Source organism: Papaver somniferum, chromosome 6 (assembly GCF_003573695.1).
Source record: "Papaver somniferum cultivar HN1 chromosome 6, ASM357369v1, whole genome shotgun sequence".
NCBI lineage: Eukaryota > Viridiplantae > Streptophyta > Magnoliopsida > Ranunculales > Papaveraceae > Papaver > Papaver somniferum.
In genome coordinates this window covers 12,755,894-12,777,971 of record NC_039363.1, presented here as the reverse complement: position 1 = coordinate 12,777,971, position 22,078 = coordinate 12,755,894, and the positions used below count along the sequence as shown (strand labels likewise).

Here is a 22,078-nt window from a genome sequence, read left to right as displayed (position 1 = left end):
AATTTCGGCGATGATGCAATGATTTTTTTTTTGGAGAAGATGAACGGGTTCGGCTGCTGTGGAGAGGAAGAAGAAGGTGAATGAAACTGATTTTAGGTTTATTGATTATAGGTTTTTGTATTAGGGTTGGGGGTAGATTAGTAATTTAAAAGATTTAAGGGCATATAGGTAATTGAACTACCCATAGGTTACCCCTTATAAGATCACCCAAGTTAGGACTATTGCTTTGTATGCCTAGAAAGATTTAGGCATGCCCAAAATCAGGGTTCTAAAACATGGTTCCCCATATTTGTTTCCTTTTAGATCAAATTTCCTCTGGGTCGGGCACACCAGATTAGGCCCAAAAGGGTAACTTTGGTAAGTAAAATGAGGGGTACTTTGGTCATTTGAACGGTTCTTTTGAGGGTTTTCATTCCGCCCCGCAACTTCTTCTTCATCATCACCTCTCTTCTCCGTCTCATCAAAGCAAAAATCCCTCTTTTCAGTCTCTCTGCAAAAATCACCATGGAAGACGAGCATATGTTAGACCTAGACCAAGAAGAAGGTGGAGTTCCAACACTCAACCTAGATGCAAACTCAGACCTATGTGAAGAATTAATGAAACGTTATGGCAAATCAGGAGCAATACAACACCGCCATCTCTGTGCATCAGCTTCAGCTATGAGAATAGTACTCAAAGAAGAAGGTTTACCTCTAACTCCACTATCTTATTTCGCCGCTACTATCTCCGCCATAGACGACACAGTCTCTTCCTTCTCCTCATCATCTGAAAATTCTTCTTCATCATTTGATTCCAAAGCTACTTCTTCACTTACTTCGTTTCTGTCAATCTTACTTCCTTTAATTCCATATGAATCGTTACCTTCTTCGAAAGCTAATGATGCTGTTACTGTTCTTGTTTCGTTGTTGAAAATACCTAAAGTTGCTCAATCACCAGCTACGATTCGTTCTGTGATTAAATCGTTAGGGTTTTTGATTAAACTGTGTGATTTTGAAGCTTGGAATTTTGGTAAATCGATTTTCGAGATGATTTTGGAGTTTTCAATTGATAAACGGCCGAAAGTGAGGAAATGTGCACAAGTCTGTGTTGAGGAGATTTATAAATCTGTTCAATGTACTAACGTTGTGAATGAGGCGAGTGACTTGTTTTATTCGACGATGTTTTACAAGTACTTGCCGTTTGCAATAGCTATAGCATGGTCTAAGGTTGAAATTACAAAGGATTCGGAACTGGCGGAGGAGTTGAAGCTGATGGAGTCTGTACATATGTTGAGTGTGCTTAAGATAATTGTGCTGTATTTGTCGAATGATGTTGTTTCGAAAGTTATGTCGCAGTTTCATAAGGTCATGGGTTGTAAGTATTCATTACTTACTAGACATAATTTTGCTTTTCTTGAAGTAATTTTGGAGTTTTCGAAGGTGGAGGAAATTGTTGTTCCGAAGACGGAGATTATCATCTTTGGGCTTGGGAACTATGTATCGCCTAAAGAGAGTAACCCGGCTGATACTATATTGGCTGCGTGTGTTTTGTTGAAAAAGTGTATTGACAAGCTTTATGCCGCCGATAAGCGGAACATTTGGGTAATAAATCTTCCATTGGTGTTTGAACCTATAGCGGGTGTTGTAGGCGCTGGTCTTAGTGTTTCTGGAGATGCCGTTGGTATCTTGAAAGAAGTGGTAAATCAACACATTGATGATGGCCTAAAGACTTCTGCGTCAAATGGAACTCTTGCAAGTGATGATGATAAACTCAAGGGTACACCAGAATCCAAGGCACTGCAATCGATTTGTGATGCGGTTTTTATGATGCGGCTTACTAACTCTGATGGGGAGCTTAATGAGAACATCTTGGCAGTAATATCGAATGTGTTCGTAAAGCTAGGTGAGTTGTCATACTTCTATTTGAAAGATGTTGTCCATAAACTTGCAGAACTACTAAGAGTTGCAAACGGAGACACGACCAGGTCAAAGTACCAACACCTTGAAGAGTGCTTTGGGTCTGCTGTCATCGCTATGGGGCCAGAGAAGATCCTGACATTACTACCCGTTTCCTTCGATGAAGAAGAGCTCACCAGTTTAAACATCTGGATTCTGCCTATTTTAAAAAAGTATGTTATTGGATCATCATTGGAGTATTATATGGATCACATTATCCCCCTAGTGGAACCTCTTAAGCAAGCCTGTAAAACAGTAACGAAGTCTCGTGTTAGGAAGAAGCTGCAGGCTGCCATCCGTGCATTCTGGGACTTGTTACCTGCTTTCTGTCGCTATCCTACAGATACTCACAAGAAATTTAAAGCTCTGTCCAAGCTTCTTTTACGTTTTATCAAGGAAGAAGAATCTATGCATGAAAATGTATGCTTAGCTCTGCAGCAACTTGTGAACCAAAATAGAAGTATAGTTAAATCTACTCAAGGCTTAGAAGACTCCTCTGAACAACCAACTACTTCCACCATCAATGAGTCAATAGCTGAATCTCGGAATGTACCCGCTCATTACACAAAGAAAGTTGCGAAAAAGAATATCAAGGCTTTGGCATCACGCTCTGTTGATTTGCTTCAGGCTCTTACTGATGTATTTTTGGATTCTCCTCTAGAGAAACGCAAATATTTGAAGGAGGCAATTGGATGCTTGGCATCTATCACTGAAATCATAGAAGTAAAAAAGATTTTCATTTCGTTATTAGAGAAGATCCAGTCCAAATCTGGAACTGAAATATCAGGGGAATTAGAGAATCAAGGAGGAAACATGAAGGTAGACGAGCAGGAAGCACAAAGGTGCGTGATAATGGAGTTTGCATCAGCACTTCTTATAGGAGCTAGTGAGGATCTTGTAGATATAATTTTCGACTATATAACACCTGCATTGCAAGATGAGGGGATTGTTCTGTACTCAGCTTATTGTACTTTGAGCAAAATATTTGAGGAGCATTCTTGGTTTTACTCATCCAGATTTGATGAAATGCTGAGTCATTTGCTTGGTCTCAAGTTACCTGATGATATCATGGGTCTAAGAAGTCGCTTTGCATGTTTGCACACTTTGTTTGTGTACTTATTAAAGAGTAATTCAGAGGAGACCCATGCAAAAGCTTTTCTAATTCTCAATGAGATTATACTCGCATTGAAGGATTCCAAGGAAGACGCAAGAAAAGCAGCTTACGATGTGCTACTGAAGATAAGCTGCAGCTTGAAAAGTTTATCCTCTCCAAATCTCGAGTCACCTCACGCAAAACTTCTTAATATGATAGCTGGCTATCTTTCTGGTGCATCTCCTTCCATAATGAGTGGAGCAGTTGCAGCTCTTTCGCTGCTGATATACAACGAGAGCGACATTTGTGCTTCTGCACCTGAAGTAGTTCCATCTGTTTTAGCTTTGCTGAAAAGCAAAGCCAAGGAAGTTATAAAAACAGTTCTGGGCTTTGTGAAAGTTCTTGTATCCACTTTGCAGGCAAGCGACCTGCAAAATCTTTTACCAGATATTGTTCAGGGTATTCTTCCGTGGTCATCTGTATCGAGAAGTCATTTCAGAGAAAAGGTTACCGTCATACTGGAAATCCTTATTCGGAAATGCGGTGCTACATCAGTTGAGATAGACGTTCCAGAGAAATATATGAAATATTTCAAGACCGTCAAGGAGCAACGCCGGGGAAAGAACAGCTCTGACAAAGATGAGAATGTTGACAAGGTTGATAATCCCGATTCCTCTACAGCAGGGAGGCATAAGAGGGTGCACAGAGAGTTATCTAACACAAGTCAGAACGAGACACCAGCCAAAAAACATAAATTCGACACACCCAACAGAAATAACTCTCACAAAGCTTCTGGTAAAGGATCCCAGTTTTTCCAGAAATCTGATCGCGCACAATCACATTCACAGAAGGGTCGAAGACCTGCATCGACTTCCAAAGCCAATCAGCACAAGAAAGGATCATTTAGGGGACGCCAAAGTGCTAAATAATAAGCGAGAATCAAGAAGGTATGCTTGAAAATCAATAGATGCCTGGAACATTGGGATGATATATATCTTTATAAGTCAGTATAGATACCTGTTGTTTGTACAATTACTTTCATTTTCATCTGTTTCATTAATTAAGAAACAAGAGGTTACACTGTTCAGGCTCAGGAGCCTCTTTTAGTCATGATTTTTGTTTGCTTAATTATGTTACAGTTTGAATAACGATCGACTAAGTTAACAGCCAATTATTTTTGTTAACCCAGCTTCAGTGGCGCCTATGGCCATGCAGCCCGGAATACTTTTGATATGGGGAACTCAGTTAATCAAAATCCACAAGGTCATCAACTAAATATTTTTCATCATATTGGACTTTTTGGGCATGGCCCTGCTTTAAGAGAACCTGCTTTGAGGGAAGATATGCTGCTCGTTAAGGTATTATCTTGTAAAAAGCAATTTACTTATTTAACAAATGGGTTCAGATGCATCGGTCTTTCCGAAAGAAAGGCAATTTTTGTCATCTTGTTTATCCTTTCTGTTGATGTGTTTGTTGGATCCTTCCCTTTTTATATGTTCTTTTTGAGCTTTTGCCAGTTTCTCTTTTGTATTTCAGTCACACTAAATACCTTTTCCTTACACCTTACTAATTACGGGTTAAGCTGTTGAGATATAGAGTAGTGGATTTCTATTTTTATCTTGTTGTGTTGCTGTTATAGTATGTTCCAAACACTTCATGTTTGGTGTTTAACACCTCTTTTCTTATAAGACCATGGCCAATCTACCAGTGAAACAATTGTTGCATTGCTGTTATAGTATGTTTTGAACTTTTCATGTTTGGTATTTAACACCTCTTTTTTCGCAAGGACCAATCTACCAGTGAGACAACTATTTTTGTCATAATTGTAACTCTTCATGCAATTAGTTCAGTTTGTTCTCACTCCCTAGTACTCCATGTTGCCAGCAATTATTCGGCTTATTCTGCAATATGTTGTCTGCTCCTCTGCCTGCACTGTTGTTAGACCTGAAACACCATATCATGCTCTACCATGAACAAGTAGGTGACCAAGATCAGTGTTTTTCAGGACTATGCTAAGAATTCAGCTTCCGTAAGCCTAACATTGTAAGTAAGCTACTCTGCTGCCTACCTGATAATCTGTATTATGTGGCAAATTTACTTTTAGAAATTCCAGATTATCTCGGTGGAGAATGGCAAAATTTTTGTATACATATCCTATCTTACTGTCAATATTTTCTTCTTGATCATGTGCGTGTTGCTGTCAGTATTTTCTTCTTGATCATGTGCGTGTTGCTGTCAGTATTTTCTTCTTGATCATGAGTTTGCGTTATGAAATGCTGAAATAGTAATGCTTTACACATTGGAATACTGGTTCAACATCTCAGTTGCACCATGAACCCTGCAATCAATGTAGAGTTGGATAGCAGTATCTTAGTATCATTAACTTGAACTTCGAGTAGAACCCCGACTCCCTATATCAGATTCTCAGTCCTGCAATACTGGTTATGCAGTGCCAATGTAAAGTCACCTTTATTATGCTAGGAGAGTCTGAGGGAAAGTAAACCATATGCATCATTTCTGGGAATAAGGATTTCAGGCAGAACTTACAGACATGACGGAAGATATTATTATAAAATACAGTCATATTCTAGGCCAGTAGCAGAAATGGCTCAGATGCAAGTTAACATTATTCTTAGTCTTAGTTGAGGTGTACCAGACTTGAACATTTATCTTCCAAGTGTTTTCTTTCTGTTGCATTTTGAGCAAAAAGTTCTTGTTCATTACCCACACTTGGCTAGTAGGTCAATAGCCGACAACCTACAATTCAATCCATGGAAAGATGATGGCCATTTTTTTCACCTGTTAAAAGGTGTTGGAATAGTAGGTATGAATTCAGGTCAACCGTACTGCATTGGTGGTCTACTTTTGGGGTTCAGTTGTAATCAAAGTTTCTATCTTGTTTTTCATTGTCCAGCAGTATTCTTCTGTTCGCGGTCCCAATACTGAGTCACTTCTTGATCATGATCTCAGTTGAAATTATCAATACTCAAAACCTACCACCCTCAAAAAGGCGCGCCTCTAGCTAATTTTGTACATAGATTTGGCCTTTATTTTGGCTCTATATTAACTTGTGATACTTCCCACTTGTCAATGATAAAATTCTCCTAGCTCCTCTCTCTTACACTCAAAAGATTTTTGCTGATGGTCTTCCTTCTGATTACATTGGAAACATGCCTAGTAATGTAATCCACTAGACCCGGAAGAGTTTAGAAGGCAAGGTCACATGATTGTTGATTTCCTGGCTGATTACTATAGAGATATTGAATCAGCTCCATACAATTCTGAATCCATTATGCTTCAAAAAAAAAAAAAAAATTTCTGAATCCATTTGAAACCATCCTTCAAGATATAAAAAATGATATCATCCCTGGTCTTAGCTTATTTTCCCATTACCGCTTCCACTGCAGGGTTCCTCGGTGAAATGCTTAGCACTGGTTTTAATGTTGTGGCATTTAACTGGGTCTCATCTCCAGCAGCAACAGAATTGGAAAGTATTGTCATGAATTGGCTTGGTCAAATGCTTAATCTTCCCAAATCATTTCTCTTCTCATCCGAGTTGGGAAGTTCAGGAGGAGGAGTTCTGCAAGGGACTACTTGTGAGGCCCTTTTGTGTACGCTAATCGCGGCAAGAGATCAAATGTTGAGCAAAATCGGTAGAGACAATATTAACAAGTTAGTCGTTTATGCTTCTGATCAAACCCATTGTGCACTCCAAAAAGGTGCTAAAATTGCCGGTATACACCCCAAGAAGTTTCGTGTTATCAAAACGTCCATGGCTACTGAGTTTGCGCTGTCTCCAGATTCTCTTCTGACGGCAATTCTAGCAGATATAGAAGCCGGGTTGGTTCCGTTATATCTATGTGCTACAGTAGGTACAACTGCATCAACGGCCGTAGATCCAGTCGGCCCACTTTGCAATGTAGCCAAAAAGTACGGTGTCTGGGTTCATGTGGATGCTGCTTACGCTGGAAGTGCATGTATTTGCCCAGAGTTCAGGCACTTCATTGATGGTGTGGAGGATGCAGACTCGTTTAGTTTTAACGCACACAAGTGGTTCTTGGCCACATTGGATTGCTGTTGTTTATGGGTCAAAGACACTAATGCTCTTATCATGGCCTTGTCAACAAACGCGGAGTATTTGAGAAATGAAGCTACTGAATCAAAACAAGTTATTGATTACAAAGATTGGCAAATAGCACTGAGCAGAAGATTCCGGTCAATGAAGCTCTGGCTAGTACTTACCTCAGAAATTTCCTGAGGAGTCATGTCAAGATGGCTAAGCATTTCGAAGAGCTCGTAGGAAAGGACGAGAGGTTTGAAATTGTTGTTCCTAGAATATTTTCTATGGCGTGTTTTCGGATTAAGCCTCAGGCGGTTTTCGGTCCTACATTGAACGGAAAGATCGTTGATGTGAAGCACATTGAAGATCAAATGGAAGTGATTAACAGAAAGTTACTTGAATCAATTAATGCATCAGGAAGAACATATATGACTCATGGCGTTGTAGGAGGGGTATACATGATAAGGTTTGCAATCGGTGCGACACTCACAGAAGAACGGCATGTAACTTTGGCTTGGAAGGTCATACAAAACCATACATGAGGACTGCTTGAAGGTTGAAGCTTCCGAGAAATAAAAAAGTATACCGTGGGGAGAGCTCGAGTTTAATAACTACTTGTAAACTTTTCTTTTGTAATTTTTGATGTGTGTCCGGTCTTGTCTTACTAAGAAGGTTTGTTTCTTATTTTGATTGCGCAAAGTTTTTTGTGTATGGCAAAACCACTCTGAATTTATTATTTCGATTGCAGCTTGTCTGTGTAGATAAGAGTAGTTGTCTTTGAGTATCAGAAATTAAATCTGTAATGAATCGAAAAAGAACAGAACAGTTTTTATTTAGTTCTTGGGAATCCCTTACAGCTGCTCACCTCCTCCACAGGGAGGAATAGAAAAACATAATTGAGCAAAATAAAATTGTTGGGGCAATCCGAGAATTGAACTCGGGACCTCTCGCACCCTAAGCGAGAATCATACCACTAGACCAATTGCCCGGTTGTTCGTTTTGAGAACCACCAGCTCAATTGGGCAGGCATAACTTTATCGGAAGAATTTCTTACGGATCCGAAGATTTATATGGATAAAAATAGATACTAGTTTATCAGAATCTAGATGATTTATAATGTTTCTTAAACATCTCTGTTAAAGAGAGACCAAATAATGATCCGAGGAGAGAAAAAATCGTAATCGACTCGCCTGTTCCGACCGATTCAATTTATTTTTCCAACTCCGACCGATATACCCTTATTAAATACACCTTTCAACAACCCAAAACTCACCCCTCATTCCTCGAAACTCCAACACCATCACATCTGTGAGAGATAGAGGATGACTACGATTAAGAAGATGTAGTTTTTTGATTGATCCGCCAATATCCAATGAGCCCGCCGTATTAGTATTCCATGTTTAAAAATGTAGACAATTTGGGTACGTATCTCTACTATACCAGCCTGAACAAGATGATGACGAATGATTCTAGGTTTAGTTACTTTACTACGAGTAATTCAACGACCATCTATACTGGCACCATTAATAAGTTTAAATTTTGTTATTTTACCAAATAATTGCCAAGATATCAATAATTGTCATGATTCATATGTACAACATGTTGAAAACCTAGAAACGGTGGGATTCATGAATTAAACCCTAAACCTATGGTGCGACCAACGTCATGAGAAAAATTATAACTAAGAATGATTAAGAACCTATAGAAGGAAAAACTTGTGATTAATTGCAGTTATATTAGAAAATGGAGATCTAAGCGCTGGTTTAATGGAAGACATCTTGATTAGTTTCATTCAGCAACTTTATTGATATATCTTGAGCTTTTCTTTTTTTGTACTTAATTTTGATTGTTTGTTTAGATGACGGATGATATGGACGCAGGACGCCGGTGGTGGTGATTACCAGAAGTTTTCGTTTCACGGATTGAGATAGAGCGGTTATTTAGAAATCGGTAACACAGAGTATGAAGAGGGTAGTCTGGTCCGAACAAAAAAAATAAATTGATTCGGTCTAAATAGGCGAGTCGACTACGATTTTTCTCTCCTCGGATCACTTTTGCCCTCCCTTTAATAAAAATCTTTCTTAAAAGAATCTGAAAGATTTTTAAAGATATATAATTTGGATTACAATGGACTGAATTAGGATTAATTCAGACTAATAAAAGTTAAAATGGATTACCAAATCCTAATATAATTGTAAAAACAAAGATTATCATGCTTCCTTTTCAAAAAAAAAATAAAAAAAATAAAATCAATAAATGTTGGTGGTGGTGGTTGGGGTATGTGGTGGCAGTGGTGGTTGCTGGTTGGAGGTGGTGATTGTTGGTGGTTATGGTTGGAGGTGGTGCTGATTGGTGGTGGCGGTGTGGTGGGTGCTCACGGTCAGTAGTGGTTTTTGTTGAGGGTGGTGGGTGTGTTGGTTAAACTTCAACAAAGAAGTCATTAACAAGCTGGTTAGGACAAGATTAGGAAATTGATGTAATCCTAAGGGAATTAGAAGTCATCTAGTTCTAAGAAAAGGAAAGACATGTAATAAGGTAATAGGACTAGGAAAAGGAATTCATAGTTCTATATATATATTGTCACCAAAGTTGTGGTTGATCATATGAGCAAGATTAGAGCTTGTGTTTAGTTTTGAGAGATTTTCTAAACATCAATAAAGAGAGTTGTCTTTATATAATCTAAGTTTCATCTTGCAGTTGCCATTAATTGGTATCAGAGCTTGTTTCTGAGCCATGGAAAACGAAACCACCATTGTGGGTGTAAAACAGTTCGCGCCACCATCAATACAAGTTCCAATCCTCAACACCACAAACTACACAGTATGGGCCATGAGAATGAAGGTACTGCTGAAAATCTACAAAGTTTGGGAAACAATTGATCCTGGTATATTGGACCCAGACAAAAACAATGTTGCCATTGGATTACTCTTTCAAGCAATACCAGAATGTCTTGTTCTACAAGTTGGTGAACAGGAAACTTCAAAGAAAATTTGGGATGCAATAAAGGCACGTAATCTCGGAGCTGATCGAGTTAAAGAAGCCCGTCTGCAAACCTTAATGTCTGAATTTGAAAGAATGAAGATGAAAGACACTGATACTATTGATAACTTTGCAGGAAAGCTATCAGAGATAGCCTCAAAAGCTGCGTCACTTGGACAATCCATTGATGAAGATAAACTGGTAAAGAAGTTTCTCAATAGTTTACCAAGATCCAAGTATATTCATATCATAGCTTCTCTCGAACAAGTATTAGATTTAAAGAAGACTAGCTATGAAGATATAATTGGAAGATTGAAAGCATATGAAGAGAGAATCCTTGATGAAGAAAACAATGGAGAAACTCAAGGAAAACTCTTGTACACAAACTCTTACCAACAAAAATCTGCGACAAGAGGAAGAGGTCGTGGAAGAGGTGGTAGAGTAAACAGAGGCCGAGGAAGGGGAGGAAGGTTTAACTCACAAGATAGAACAACAAGTCAGAATGATCAAAACCAAGGGAAAGAAAAGAAGGATAGATCAAACATTATTTGTTACAGATGTGATAACCCAGGACACTTCTCCTCGTATGCCCTGAAAGAATACAAAAGATGGAAGAAGCAAACAAGAGTGAAACAAGGGAAGCAGATACAACTCTTTTCATGCACAAAGTTGTATTCTTAAACGAAGGGAAACTAATACCAAAGAACTACGAATCAAAGGATGGAGAAGAAGGAATCTGGTATTTAGATAATGGATTCAGCAATCACATGACTGGTAAGAGACACTACTTTTTTGAACTCAATGAGAAAATCAAAGGACAAGTGAAGTTTGGGGATGGATCTTCTGTAGAAATTGAAGGGAAAGGATCAATTCTATTTCAGAGCAAGACCGGAGAACAGAAGCTTGTCACAAACATCTACTTCATCCCAAACTTACAAAGCAACATTCTAAGTTTAGGACAAGCTACAAAAGTTGGATGTGATGTTAGAATGCGACAAGATTATCTAACAGTTCATGACCCAAGTGGAAGACTTTTAGTTAGAGTCTCACGCTCACAGAATAGACTCTGCAAGATAAGTCTCATGATTGGAAGGCCATTGTGTCTGAATATGATACTGGAAGATCAGACATGGAAGTGGCACGCAAGGTTAGGACACATAAGTTGCAGAACCTTAAAAACTATGTCTCAGAACAAGATGGTTCGAGGGCTACCACAACAAAACGGAGTGGTGGAGAGGAGAAACAGGACTCTAATGGAGATGACAAGAAGTTATTTAAAGGCTATGCAGGTACCTAATTATCTATGGGGAGAAGCTGTACGACACTCCACATACCTAATAAACAGGATACCTACGAAAGCTCTGAAAGACATGACTCCATATGAAAGTTTGCGAAAGAGAAAACCAAACATAGATCATTTAAGAGTGTTTGGTTGCAAAGCATACGCAAAAGTTGATTCTGCAACTCTTAAGAAACTGGATGATCGATCTCAGACTCTTGTGCATCTAGGAATTGAGCCTGGATCCAAAGCTTACAGATTATTCAATCCAACAACGAAAAGAGTAATAGTGAGTCGAGATGTGGTATTCGATGAAAAAGCAAACTGGAACTGGAAAGAAACTAATGATGGACCAAGTAGGGATCCAGGAATGTTTCACATGAGATGGGGTCAAGTAATTGATGAAGGCGAAGGACCCATAATCATCAATACCAATGGAAACAATGATGTTAATCAAGAAAAGAAGAGAATAATGAAAACACTGAGAATAACGAAGAAGTAGAAGAAGAAGAAGAAGAAGAGAAGAGGAGATCGATGAAATAACTCAACCCATTCCACTGCGAAAATCAACAAGACAGATACAAAAGCCACAGTATCTGGAGGATTATGTTCTTCAAGCTGCAGAAGAATGTGAGATTATGCTACTTTCTGTTAATGATGAACCAAGGAATTTTCAGGAAGCAAAGGTCTCGACTAAATGGACACAAGCATGTAGAGAAGAAATTATTTCAATCAACAGAAACAAGACTTGGTTTCTAGTTGATAAGCCAGGTGGGGTAAAAGTGATTGGTCTTAAGTGGATCTTCAAAATAAAACGGAATGCTGATGGTACTGTCAAAAATATAAGGCAAGACTTGTAGCTAAGGGATACGTTCAAGAATCAGGCATAGACTTTGATGAAGTTTTCGCACCAGTTGCTAGACTAGAGACAATTCGTCTCTTAATAGCAGAAGCAGCATCAAACTCATGGGAAATTCACCACTTAGACGTTAAGACACATTCTTACATGGTGAATTGCGAGAAGATGTGTATGTTGAACAACCAGAAGGTTTTGAAGTAAAAGGACAAGAGCATAAGGTTTATAAGTTATCAAAAGCTCTATATGGTCTAAGACAAGCTCCTCGAGCCTGGAATACAAAGTTAGATCAAATCTTAAGAGAAATCAGATTTGTTAAGTGCTCTAAAGAAACATCAGTATACAGAAGAGAAGAAAAGGGAACGCTTCTTGTGATTGCAGTCTATGTAGATGATCTTTTTGACTGGCAACTCCCTTAAGGTGATCAATGAGTTCAAGAGAGAAATGTCATCAAAGTTTGAGATGTCAGACCTCGGAAAACTCACTTATTACCTTGGCATAGAAGTCCATCAAGGAGTAGATGGGATTCAGATTAAACAAGAAGCTTATGCAAGGAGAATTCTGAAAGAAGCAGGACTTGAAACTTGTAATCCAACTAAGATACCAATGGAGTTTGGACTTAAAGTTTCAAAGGCACAAGAAGAAGCTGAGATTGATCCAACGAGTTATAGAAGAAATGTTGGATGCCTTAGATACTTGTTACACACAAGACCAGACTTGGCTTTCTCTGTGGGAGTAGCAAGCCGTTATATGCAGAGTCCACGCAAGTCTCATGGTGATGTAATAAAGCAGATATTGAGATATCTAAGAGGAACAATCAGCTGTGGATTGAAGTATGGTCGAGGAGGATCAAAAGGAATTGTTGGGTATAGTGACAGCAGTCATAATATTGACCAAGATGATGGAAAAGGTACAACTGGTCATATATTTTATCTAGGTGAAGCACCTATTACATGGTGTTCACAGAAGCAAGACACTGTCCCTCTCATCCTGTGAAGCTGAGTTATGGCGCAACAGAAGCAGCTAAACAATCAATATGGCTTCAAGAACTGTTGGGTGAAATCAAAGGAAGAGAACCTGAAAAAGTTCTCATCAAGATTGATAATAAGTCTGCAATTGCACTCACTAAAAATCCAGTGTTTCATGGGAAGACGAAACACATTCACAAAAGGTATCATTTCATACGAGAATGTATCGAGAAGGAGATCATCAACGTTGAACACATACCAGGAACTGAGCAGAAAGCAGATATATTGACAAAGGCATTAGCTCGGATCAAGTTTGAAGAAATGAGACAATTGATTGGAGTACAAGATATGTCACGGGTAAGGTTGAAGCTTAACGGGGAGAATGTTGGTTAAACTTCAACATAGAAGTCATTAACAAGCTGGTTAGGACAAGATTAGGAAATTGATGTAATCCTAAGGGAATTAGAAGTCATCTAGTTCTAAGAAAAGGAAAGACATGTAATAAGGTAATAGGACTAGGAAAAAGAATTCATAGTTCTATATATATATGCTCACCAAAGTTGTGGTTGATCATATGAGCAAGATTAGAGCTTGTGTTTAGTTTTGAGAGATTTTCTAAACATCAATAAAGAGAGTTGTCTTTATATAAGCTAAGTTTCATCTTGCAGTTGCCATTAAGTGGTATCAAAGCTTGTTTCTGAGCCATGGAAAACGAAACCACCATTGTGGGTGTAAAACAGTTCACGCCACCATCAATACAAGTTCCAATCCTCAACGCCACAAACTACACATTATGGGCCATGAGAATGAAGGTACTGATGAAAATCTACAAAGTTTGGGAAACAATTGATCCTGGTACATTGGACCCAGACAAAAACAATGTTGCCATTGGATTACTCTTTCAAGCAATACCAGAATGTCTTGTTCTACAAGTTGGTGAACAGGAAACTTCAAAGAAAATTTGGGATGCAATATGGCACGTAATCTCGGAGCTGATCGAGTTAAAGAAGCCCGTCTGCAAACCTTAATGTCTGAATTTGAAAGAATGAAGATGAAAGACACTGATACTATTGATAGCTTTTCAGGAAAGCTATCAGAGATAGCCTCAAAAGCTGCGTCACTTGGACAATCCATTGTTGAAGATAAACTGGTAAAGAAGTTTCTCAATAGTTTACCAAGATCCAAGTATATTCATATCATAGCTTCTCTCGAACAAGTCTTAGATTTATAGAAGACTAGCTATGAAGATATAATTGGAAGATTGAAAGCATATGAAGAGAGAATCCTTGATGAAGAAAACAATGGAGAAACTCAAGGAAAACTCTTGTACACAAACTCTTACCAACAAAACTCTGCGACAAGAGGAAGAGGTCGTGGAAGAGGTGGTAGAGTAAACAGAGGCCGAGGAAGGGGAGGAAGGTTTAACTCACAAGATAGAACAACAAGTCAGAATGATCAAAACCAAGGGAAAGAAAAGAAGGATAGATCAAACATTTGTTACAGATGTGATAAACCAGGACACTTCTCCTCTGTATGCCCTGAAAGAATACAAAAGATGGAAGAAACAAACAAGAATGAAACAAGGGAAGCAGATACAGCTCTTTTCATGCACGAAGTTGTATTCTTAAACGAAGGGAAACTAATACCAAAGAACTACGAATCAAAGGATGGAGAAGAAGGAATCTGGTATTTAGATAATGGAGCCAGCAATCACATGACTGGTAAGAGACACTACTTTTCTGAACTCAATGATAAAATCAAAGGACAACTGAAGTTTGGGGATGGATCTTCTGTAGAAATTGAAGGGAAAGGATCAATTATATTTCAGAGCAAGACCGGAGAACAGAAGCTTGTCACAAACATCTACTTCATCCCAAACTTAGAAAGCAACATTATAAGTTTAGGACAAGCTACAGAAGTTGGATGTGATGTTAGAATGCGACAAGATTATCTAACAGTTCATGACCCAAGTGGAAGACTTTTAGTTAGAGTCTCACGCTCACAGAATAGATTCTACAAGATAAGTCTCAAGATTGGAAGGCCATTGTGTCTGAATATGAGACTGGAAGATCAGACATGGAAGTGGCACGCAAGGTTAGGACACATAAGTTGCAGAACCTTAAAAACTATGTCTCAGAACAAGATGGTTCGAGGGCTACCACAACAAAACGGAGTGGTGGAGAGGAGAAACAGGACTCTAATGGAGATGACAAGAAGTTATTTAAAGGCTATGCAGGTACCTAATTATCTATGGGGAGAAGCTGTACGACACTCCACATACCTAATAAACAGGATACCTACGAAAGCTCTGAAAGACATGACTCCATATGAAATTTGCGAAAGAGAAAACCAAACATAGATCATTTAAGAGTGTTTGGTTGCAAAGCATACGCAAAAGTTGATTCTGCAACTCTTAAGAAACTGGATGATCGATCTCAGACTCTTGTGAATCTAGGAATTGAGCCTGGATCCAAAGCTTACAGATTATTCAATCCAACAACGAAAAGAGTAATAGTGAGTCGAGATGTGGTATTCGATGAAAAAGCAAACTGGAACTGGAAAGAAACTAATGATGGACCAAGTAGGGATCCAGGAATGTTTCACATGAGATGGGGTCAAGTAATTGATGAAGCGAAGGACCCATAATCATCAATACCAATGGAAACAATGATGTTAATCAAGAAGAAGAAGAGAATAATGAAACACTGAGAATAACGAAGAAGTAGAAGAAGTAGAAGAAGAAGAAGAAGAAGAAGAGAGATCGATGAAATAACTCAACTCATTCCACTGCGAAAATCAACAAGACAGATACAAAAGCCACAGTATCTGGAGGATTATGTTCTTCAAGCTGCAGAAGAATGTGAGATTATGCTACTTTTTGTTAATGATGGACCAAGGAATTTTCAGGAAGCAAAGGTCTCGACTAAATGGACACAAGCATGTAGAGAAGAAATTATTTCAATCAACAGAAACAAGACTTGGTTTCTAGTTTATAAGCCAGGTGGGGTAAAAGTGATTGGTCTTAAGTGGATCTTCAAAATAAAACGGAATGCTGATGGTACTGTCAACAAATATAAGGCAAGAATTGTAGCTAAGGGATACGTTCAAGAATCAGGCATAAACTTTGATGAAGTTTTCGCACCGGTTGCTAGACTAGAGACAATTCGTCTCTTAATAGCAGAAGCTGCATCAAACTCATGGAAAATTCACCACTTAGACGTTAAGACAACATTCTTACATGGTGAATTGCGAGAAGATGTGTATGTTGAACAACCAGAAGGTTTTGAAGTAAAAGGAAAAGAGCATAAGGTTTATAAGTTATCAAAAGCTCTATATGGTCTAAGACAAGCTCCTCGAGCCTGGAATACAAAGTTAGATCAAATCTTAAGAGAAATCAGATTTGTTAAGTGCTCTAAAGAAACATCAGTATACGGAAGAGAAGAAAAGGGAACGCTTCTTGTTTGCAGTCTATGTAGAAGATCTATTTTTGACTGGCAACTCCCTTAAGGTGATCAATGAGTTCAAGAGAGAAATGTCATCAAAGTTTGAGATGTCAGACCTCGGAAAACTCACTTATTACCTTCGCATAGAAGTCCATCAAGGAGTAGATGGGATTCAGATTAAACAAGAAGCTTATGCAAGGAGAATTCTGAAAGAAGGAGGACTTGAAACTTGTAATCCAACTAAGATACCAATGGAGTTTGGACTTAAAGTTTCAAAGGCACAAGAAGAAGCTGAGATTGATCCAACGAGTTATAGAAGAAATGTTGGATGCCTTAGATACTTGTTACACACAAGACCAGACTTGGCTTTCTCTGTGGGAGTAGCAAGCCGTTATATCCAGAGTCCACGCAAGTCTCATGGTGATGTAATAAAGCATATATTGAGATATCTAAGAGGAACAATCAGCTATGGATTGAAGTATGGTCGAGGAGGATCAAAAGAAACTGTTGGGTATAGTGACAGCAGTCATAATATTGACCAAAATGATGGAAAAGGTACAACTGGTCATATATTTTATCTAGGTGAAGCACCTATTACATGGTGTTCACAGAAGCAAGACACTGTATCCCTCTCATCCTGTGAAGCTGAGTTCATGGCCGCAACAGAAGCAGCTAAACAATCAATATGTCTTCAAGAACTGTTGGGTGAAATCAAAGGAAGAGAACCTGAAAAAGTTCTCATCAAGATTGATAATAAGTCTGCAATTGCACTCATTAAAAATCCAGTGTTTCATGGGAAGACGAAACACATTCACAAAAGGTATCATTTCATACGAGAATGTATCGAGAAGGAGATCATCAACGTTGAACACATACCTGGAACTGAGCAGAAAGCATATATATATATTGACAAAGGCATTAGCTCGGATCAAGTTTGAAGAAATGAGACAATTGATTGGAGTACAAGATATGTCACGGGTAAGGTTGAAGCTTAACGGGGAGAATGTTGGTTAAACTTCAACATAGAAGTCATTAACAAGCTGGTTAGGACAAGATTAGGAAATTGATGTAATCCTAAGGGAATTAGAAGTCATCTAGTTATAAGAAAAGGAAAGACATGTAATAAGGTAATAGGACTAGGAAAAGGAATTCATAGTTCTATATATATATGCTCACCAAAGTTGTGGTTGATCATATGAGCAAGGTTAGAGCTTGTGTTTAGTTTTGAGAGATTTTCTAAACATCAATAAAGAGAGTTGTCTTTATATAAACTAAGTTTCATCTTGCAGTTGCCATTAGGGTGATGGTGTTGTTGGTGGTCGGTGCTGATGGTCAATGGTGGTGGTTGTTGTTGTTGTTGTTGATGGTGCTAGTTGGCGGTTTGTGGTGGTGATAGTGGTCGGTAGTAGTGGTGGCGGGTGGCGGTGGTGGAAAAACCTAGGAGTTTTTAGGATGGATAGATATCCATATAAATCCTAATCGAATACACGCTGTAAAAGGCAGGCGTTGCGTCAGGCTTCAGTAAATGTTTTTCTCAACTATCCAAGTACCAACCACTTCCCAAGCAAACAAAATCAGTTAATGCCAGAATTTCCAACTCCTCCTGCAGTCATGCATGCACCTGATGTGCGCATCTGCTGAGGGACAGGTCTAGTGGGGGTGGGTCTGAATAGGGGTTATGATCCATGTGAAATTGAATATATTATCTCCTGCGTTAACGCCGATCAACTGCACCAAGTTTAAGGAATTCCATGTGAAATCGTATATTTTTCTATATATTGTCAACTAAGATGCATTATCACCAAATAATAGATCTAAAGAATTCCTTTTACATTCTCCTAAACTCCAATTTTTTCTTAACCAATACTATGGAAAATGAATTGATCAGCAATGCCATCTTGAAGCACTATTCTTCTTCTCCAACATCATCTGGTGTTGAACGAAAATCCAATGAAATAACCCCACTTACAATCTCTGATAAAGTTACTCATGACTGTCATGTAGGTTTTTATATAGTATTTAAACCTCCTATTCCATCAAATGAAGTCTTGAAAGATGCACTCTCAAAAGTCCTTGTTCATTACCCACACTTGGCTGGAAGGTTCCTAGTTGATAATCTAGGCGGACCATGTATCGTTCTGAATAACGCCGGTGTTCGCATAGTTGAAACTTACTTCCCTGATATACTAGCTGGGCAACTCCCATTCGATACATCGAAAGATAGTAGTCATCTTCTACTACCAGTTAAAGGAGTTAAAGAGTTGTGTCAGATTCAACTCAATCGTTACGCATGTGGTGGTCTAGTTTTGGGCTTCACCGTTCATCATCGGGTTGCTGATGGCCTATCCATCTTTTGTTCATTCTTTGTTTCATGGTCTAGAATGGTGCGTGGTCTCGACATTCCTTATCATGACCGGTTCACTGTTTCTCAACCAAGAAACCCACCTAGAGTTGAATTTGATCATGGTTCAATTGAGTTCAAAAAGACTACCATTAATCTCGATATTACCAAAGGGATCTCTTCGTCTTCACTTGAAACTGTGATTATTAATTACCCTATTGAGTTTATAAACAAGCTGAAAGTTATGGTAAATAATAACCCCGATCAAAGATATAGTACTCACATGTATGGAAGAAGGTAACTCAAGTTAGAGGACTTGGCCTAGAAGAGTCAAGTCAGGTGAGGATAGCCGTGAATGGAAGAACACGAATATCTAAACCAGCAGTACCCATGGAATATTTTGGTAATTTAGTTCTTTGGGCTTATCCAAGATTGAAGGTGAAGCAGTGGCCGATTTGGAAATGTAGAACCATAATATTGGGCATACCAAAATCTTCCAAGGCATACTGAATGAAGACAAAAAAGGTTGTGAAATAGCAAAATCAGATAACCCCTTAACCCAAATTTTTTTTAATGGCAAATCTGCCCTTTACGTATTAGTGTTAATAATCTTGATTAGTGATTAAATATTTTATTTAGTGATTAAAATAATTTTCAGAATTATAAGAGTTGTTTAGATGAAAAATTTGAGAAAAAAAAAATCAAAGTTTTGGTTTGGTTAAGAAGGAGAGAAAGAGAAGGAGAAAGTGAGAAAATTCTAATTCTTGATTCAATGGAGGATGAGGAGTGTCATATATCATCTAAAAAATCTAGGAAAATACACATCAAATACAACAATGATTCCCAAATGGTTGATTTCCTAGATTACGAGAATGATTCAATGGAGGATGAAAAGGTTCGACTTACATTTATGAGCCGAACCGATCCCTTTATGAACAGTTCGGCTAGCTGAAACTGTTTAGGTATGCGCCGAACATTTTCTAGACACTAGTTCGGCTTGTATAAAATTTTCCTAGAAAGCCGAACCTATTCCTGAGAGTTCTGGAATAAAAAATGTTAATGGTTCGGCTTATATAATGAAAATCGTATCAGTCGAACTGTTCATATACACTTTCAGGCTGAAAATTTGAAGAACCGTTCGGCTTAAAAAACAACAACATTATGCGCCGAACCTAGGTTCGGCTCACAACGCAACTAAATTATGCGCCGAACCTAGGTTCGGCTTACAACTCACCTAAATTATGTGCCGAACCTTGATCTGAAACCTGGATATTGACAACTAATGAACAGTTCGACAAGCTGAAAGTGTTATTGTTATGAGCCGAACCAACTAGTTCGGCTTGTTTAAAAATATCATAATGAGCCGAACCTAGTCCTGTGTGATCTGGAAGAAAATTATGTGAGGTTCGGCTCATAGATGTAAGCCGAACTGTTCATCAATGGGTTGGTTCGGCTCATAGATGTAAGCCGAACCTGTTCCTGAGAGTTCATGAATAAAAAATGTTAATGGTTCAGCTTATATAATGAAAATCGTAGATTTTAACCCATTAAAATCAAGTAGATTTTATCTTCATCTTCAAGAGAATAAAAATACGAAGATAACGCAAAAAGAATGAGGACATTCCGACATTGGACGAAGAAGTTATGATCAAAACAAGATCGAAAGAATTCAGCCTACAGCGGGAAGTTCGGCTGATAACTCATCAACACGAGTCAGTCGAACCTAAAACCTATAAATCAATATTTTCGAAGTGTTTAAGGGTATATAGGTCATTGCATACCCATTAGACACCCCTTATCAATACACCCTGGTTAGGAAAATGACTTTGTATGCCTATAAAGTTTTTGATATGCCCAATATTATGGTTCGAAATTTAACTTGGGGATGGCTTTGGGTTTTTAGGGGTGGCTTAAACCTATTAATTGGGCTTATTTTTATCGGCCCAAGTAAAATAGGTAGTGAAAAAAGGGTTTTGAGCCAGCCCTAGTCTGGGCATAGTTCCGCCCCTGGTGAAGGAACTATTGAATGAGAGTCATGCATATATCGCCAAAGCGATCTCGGATGAAGTAAGTTTTATCAATGATAGGTACTTCAAATCATTTATCGATTTTGGAGCAGTAGAATATCAAGGTGGCGAGCTGCAAGAGACAATACCTGAATTGGGAAGCAGTCTGTGTCCAAATTTGGAAGTGGATAGTTGTTTGGGGTTTCCAATTCATGATATTGGTTTTGGTAGTGGAAGTCCTTGTGCAATAATTCATCCCAATAGTCCATTCGAAGGTTTATTGGTTTTTACACCTGCATGCACCGAAGATGGTGGCGTAGATGTAAAACTTACTCTTTTCGCCAAACATGTTTCTCTCTTTAAAAAGATCGCTCACTCTGTCGATACTAAACTCTCATGTTCCTCTCTTTAAGAAGATTGCTCAATTCATGCATGGACGGAAAACTCTCCCCAGTGGCCGGTATTTGCAAATTCAAAAGGTTTTAATTTGTTTGCTATTTTATTTTTCTTTCCTTTTGTTCAACAGTACTGTATTCAATAAAGTGGTTAAGAACTTAAGATTCTCTTCTCCGTTTCCGGCAACTATATCAGTTGCATAGACTTCATTCTCCTCAAAATCTGGCATCATTGACACTAGTATCAGGACTAGGTACACTGAGTACAGGTCAATGAAACTCTGGTTGATACTTTTTTTAATACAGATTTCCTAAAAAAGAATAAAAAAAACTTAGTCGACTGACAATCCAGTATAGAAAGAAAAAAGATAACGGCCAAGTTGCGGGCATAGTTGGTGTAATCATGTGTATACATTTAGGCATGGTAGATATTGTATAGCCCATTAGCCAAGTTGGAGTACTATATATAAATGATAAAAATACATCTCAGGGTTTGCATCATTGCCTGTACATGGCATCAGTTGACTCTAGCTCGAGTATATGCGAATATAAAAAACATGCACATGGAAGGAGCTGTTACTCGGAATTTTAGCCTCAAAGAAATAGTTCAATGCTTATCTTAATCTCCATTGGGTGTTGCCTACATTGAATTTGTTGATCCACATGTAGCTTACTCGAATCAATGCATTAGGCAAAACATGTATGACTCATGACGTTGTAGCG

At 38.4% G+C, this 22,078-nt stretch overlaps 1 protein-coding gene, 1 non-coding gene and 2 pseudogenes across 6 annotated transcripts; 3 read left to right on the top strand and 1 right to left on the bottom strand.

Moving 5' to 3' along the window:
- Positions 1-449: 449 nt before the first annotated feature.
- LOC113286954 (RRP12-like protein) lies at positions 450-6,634 on the top strand. 5 transcript variants are annotated; one of them, XR_003329601.1, is made up of 4 exons: positions 450-3,975; positions 4,218-4,386; positions 4,913-5,071; positions 6,436-6,565. XR_003329601.1 is itself a non-coding variant. In XM_026535609.1 (2 exons), the coding sequence occupies exon 1, from the start codon at positions 505-507 to the stop codon at positions 3,955-3,957; it is 3,453 nt and encodes a 1,150-aa protein (XP_026391394.1). In that variant the 5' UTR covers positions 450-504; the 3' UTR covers positions 3,958-3,975; positions 4,218-4,713. The 5 variants fall into 5 exon arrangements, 1 of the variants encoding a protein (XP_026391394.1); XR_003329602.1 differs by lacking the exon at positions 4,913-5,071 and having other exon boundaries at positions 6,436-6,634; XR_003329603.1 differs by lacking the exon at positions 6,436-6,565 and having other exon boundaries at positions 5,034-5,178.
- On the top strand, positions 6,384-7,845 carry LOC113290498 (annotated as a pseudogene).
- Positions 7,846-8,004: 159 nt separating this feature from the next.
- On the bottom strand, positions 8,005-8,076 carry TRNAP-AGG. Its single transcript has one exon. It is a non-coding gene; the product is annotated as a tRNA-Pro (tRNA).
- Positions 8,077-18,481: 10,405 nt separating this feature from the next.
- Positions 18,482-21,372, top strand: LOC113290497 (annotated as a pseudogene).
- Positions 21,373-22,078: the final 706 nt, after the last annotated feature.

Coding starts and splice junctions, on each gene's coding strand:
- LOC113286954 (XM_026535609.1), top strand. CDS start 505: ATGGAAGACGAGCATATGTTAGACCTAGACCAAGAAGAAGGTGGAGTT.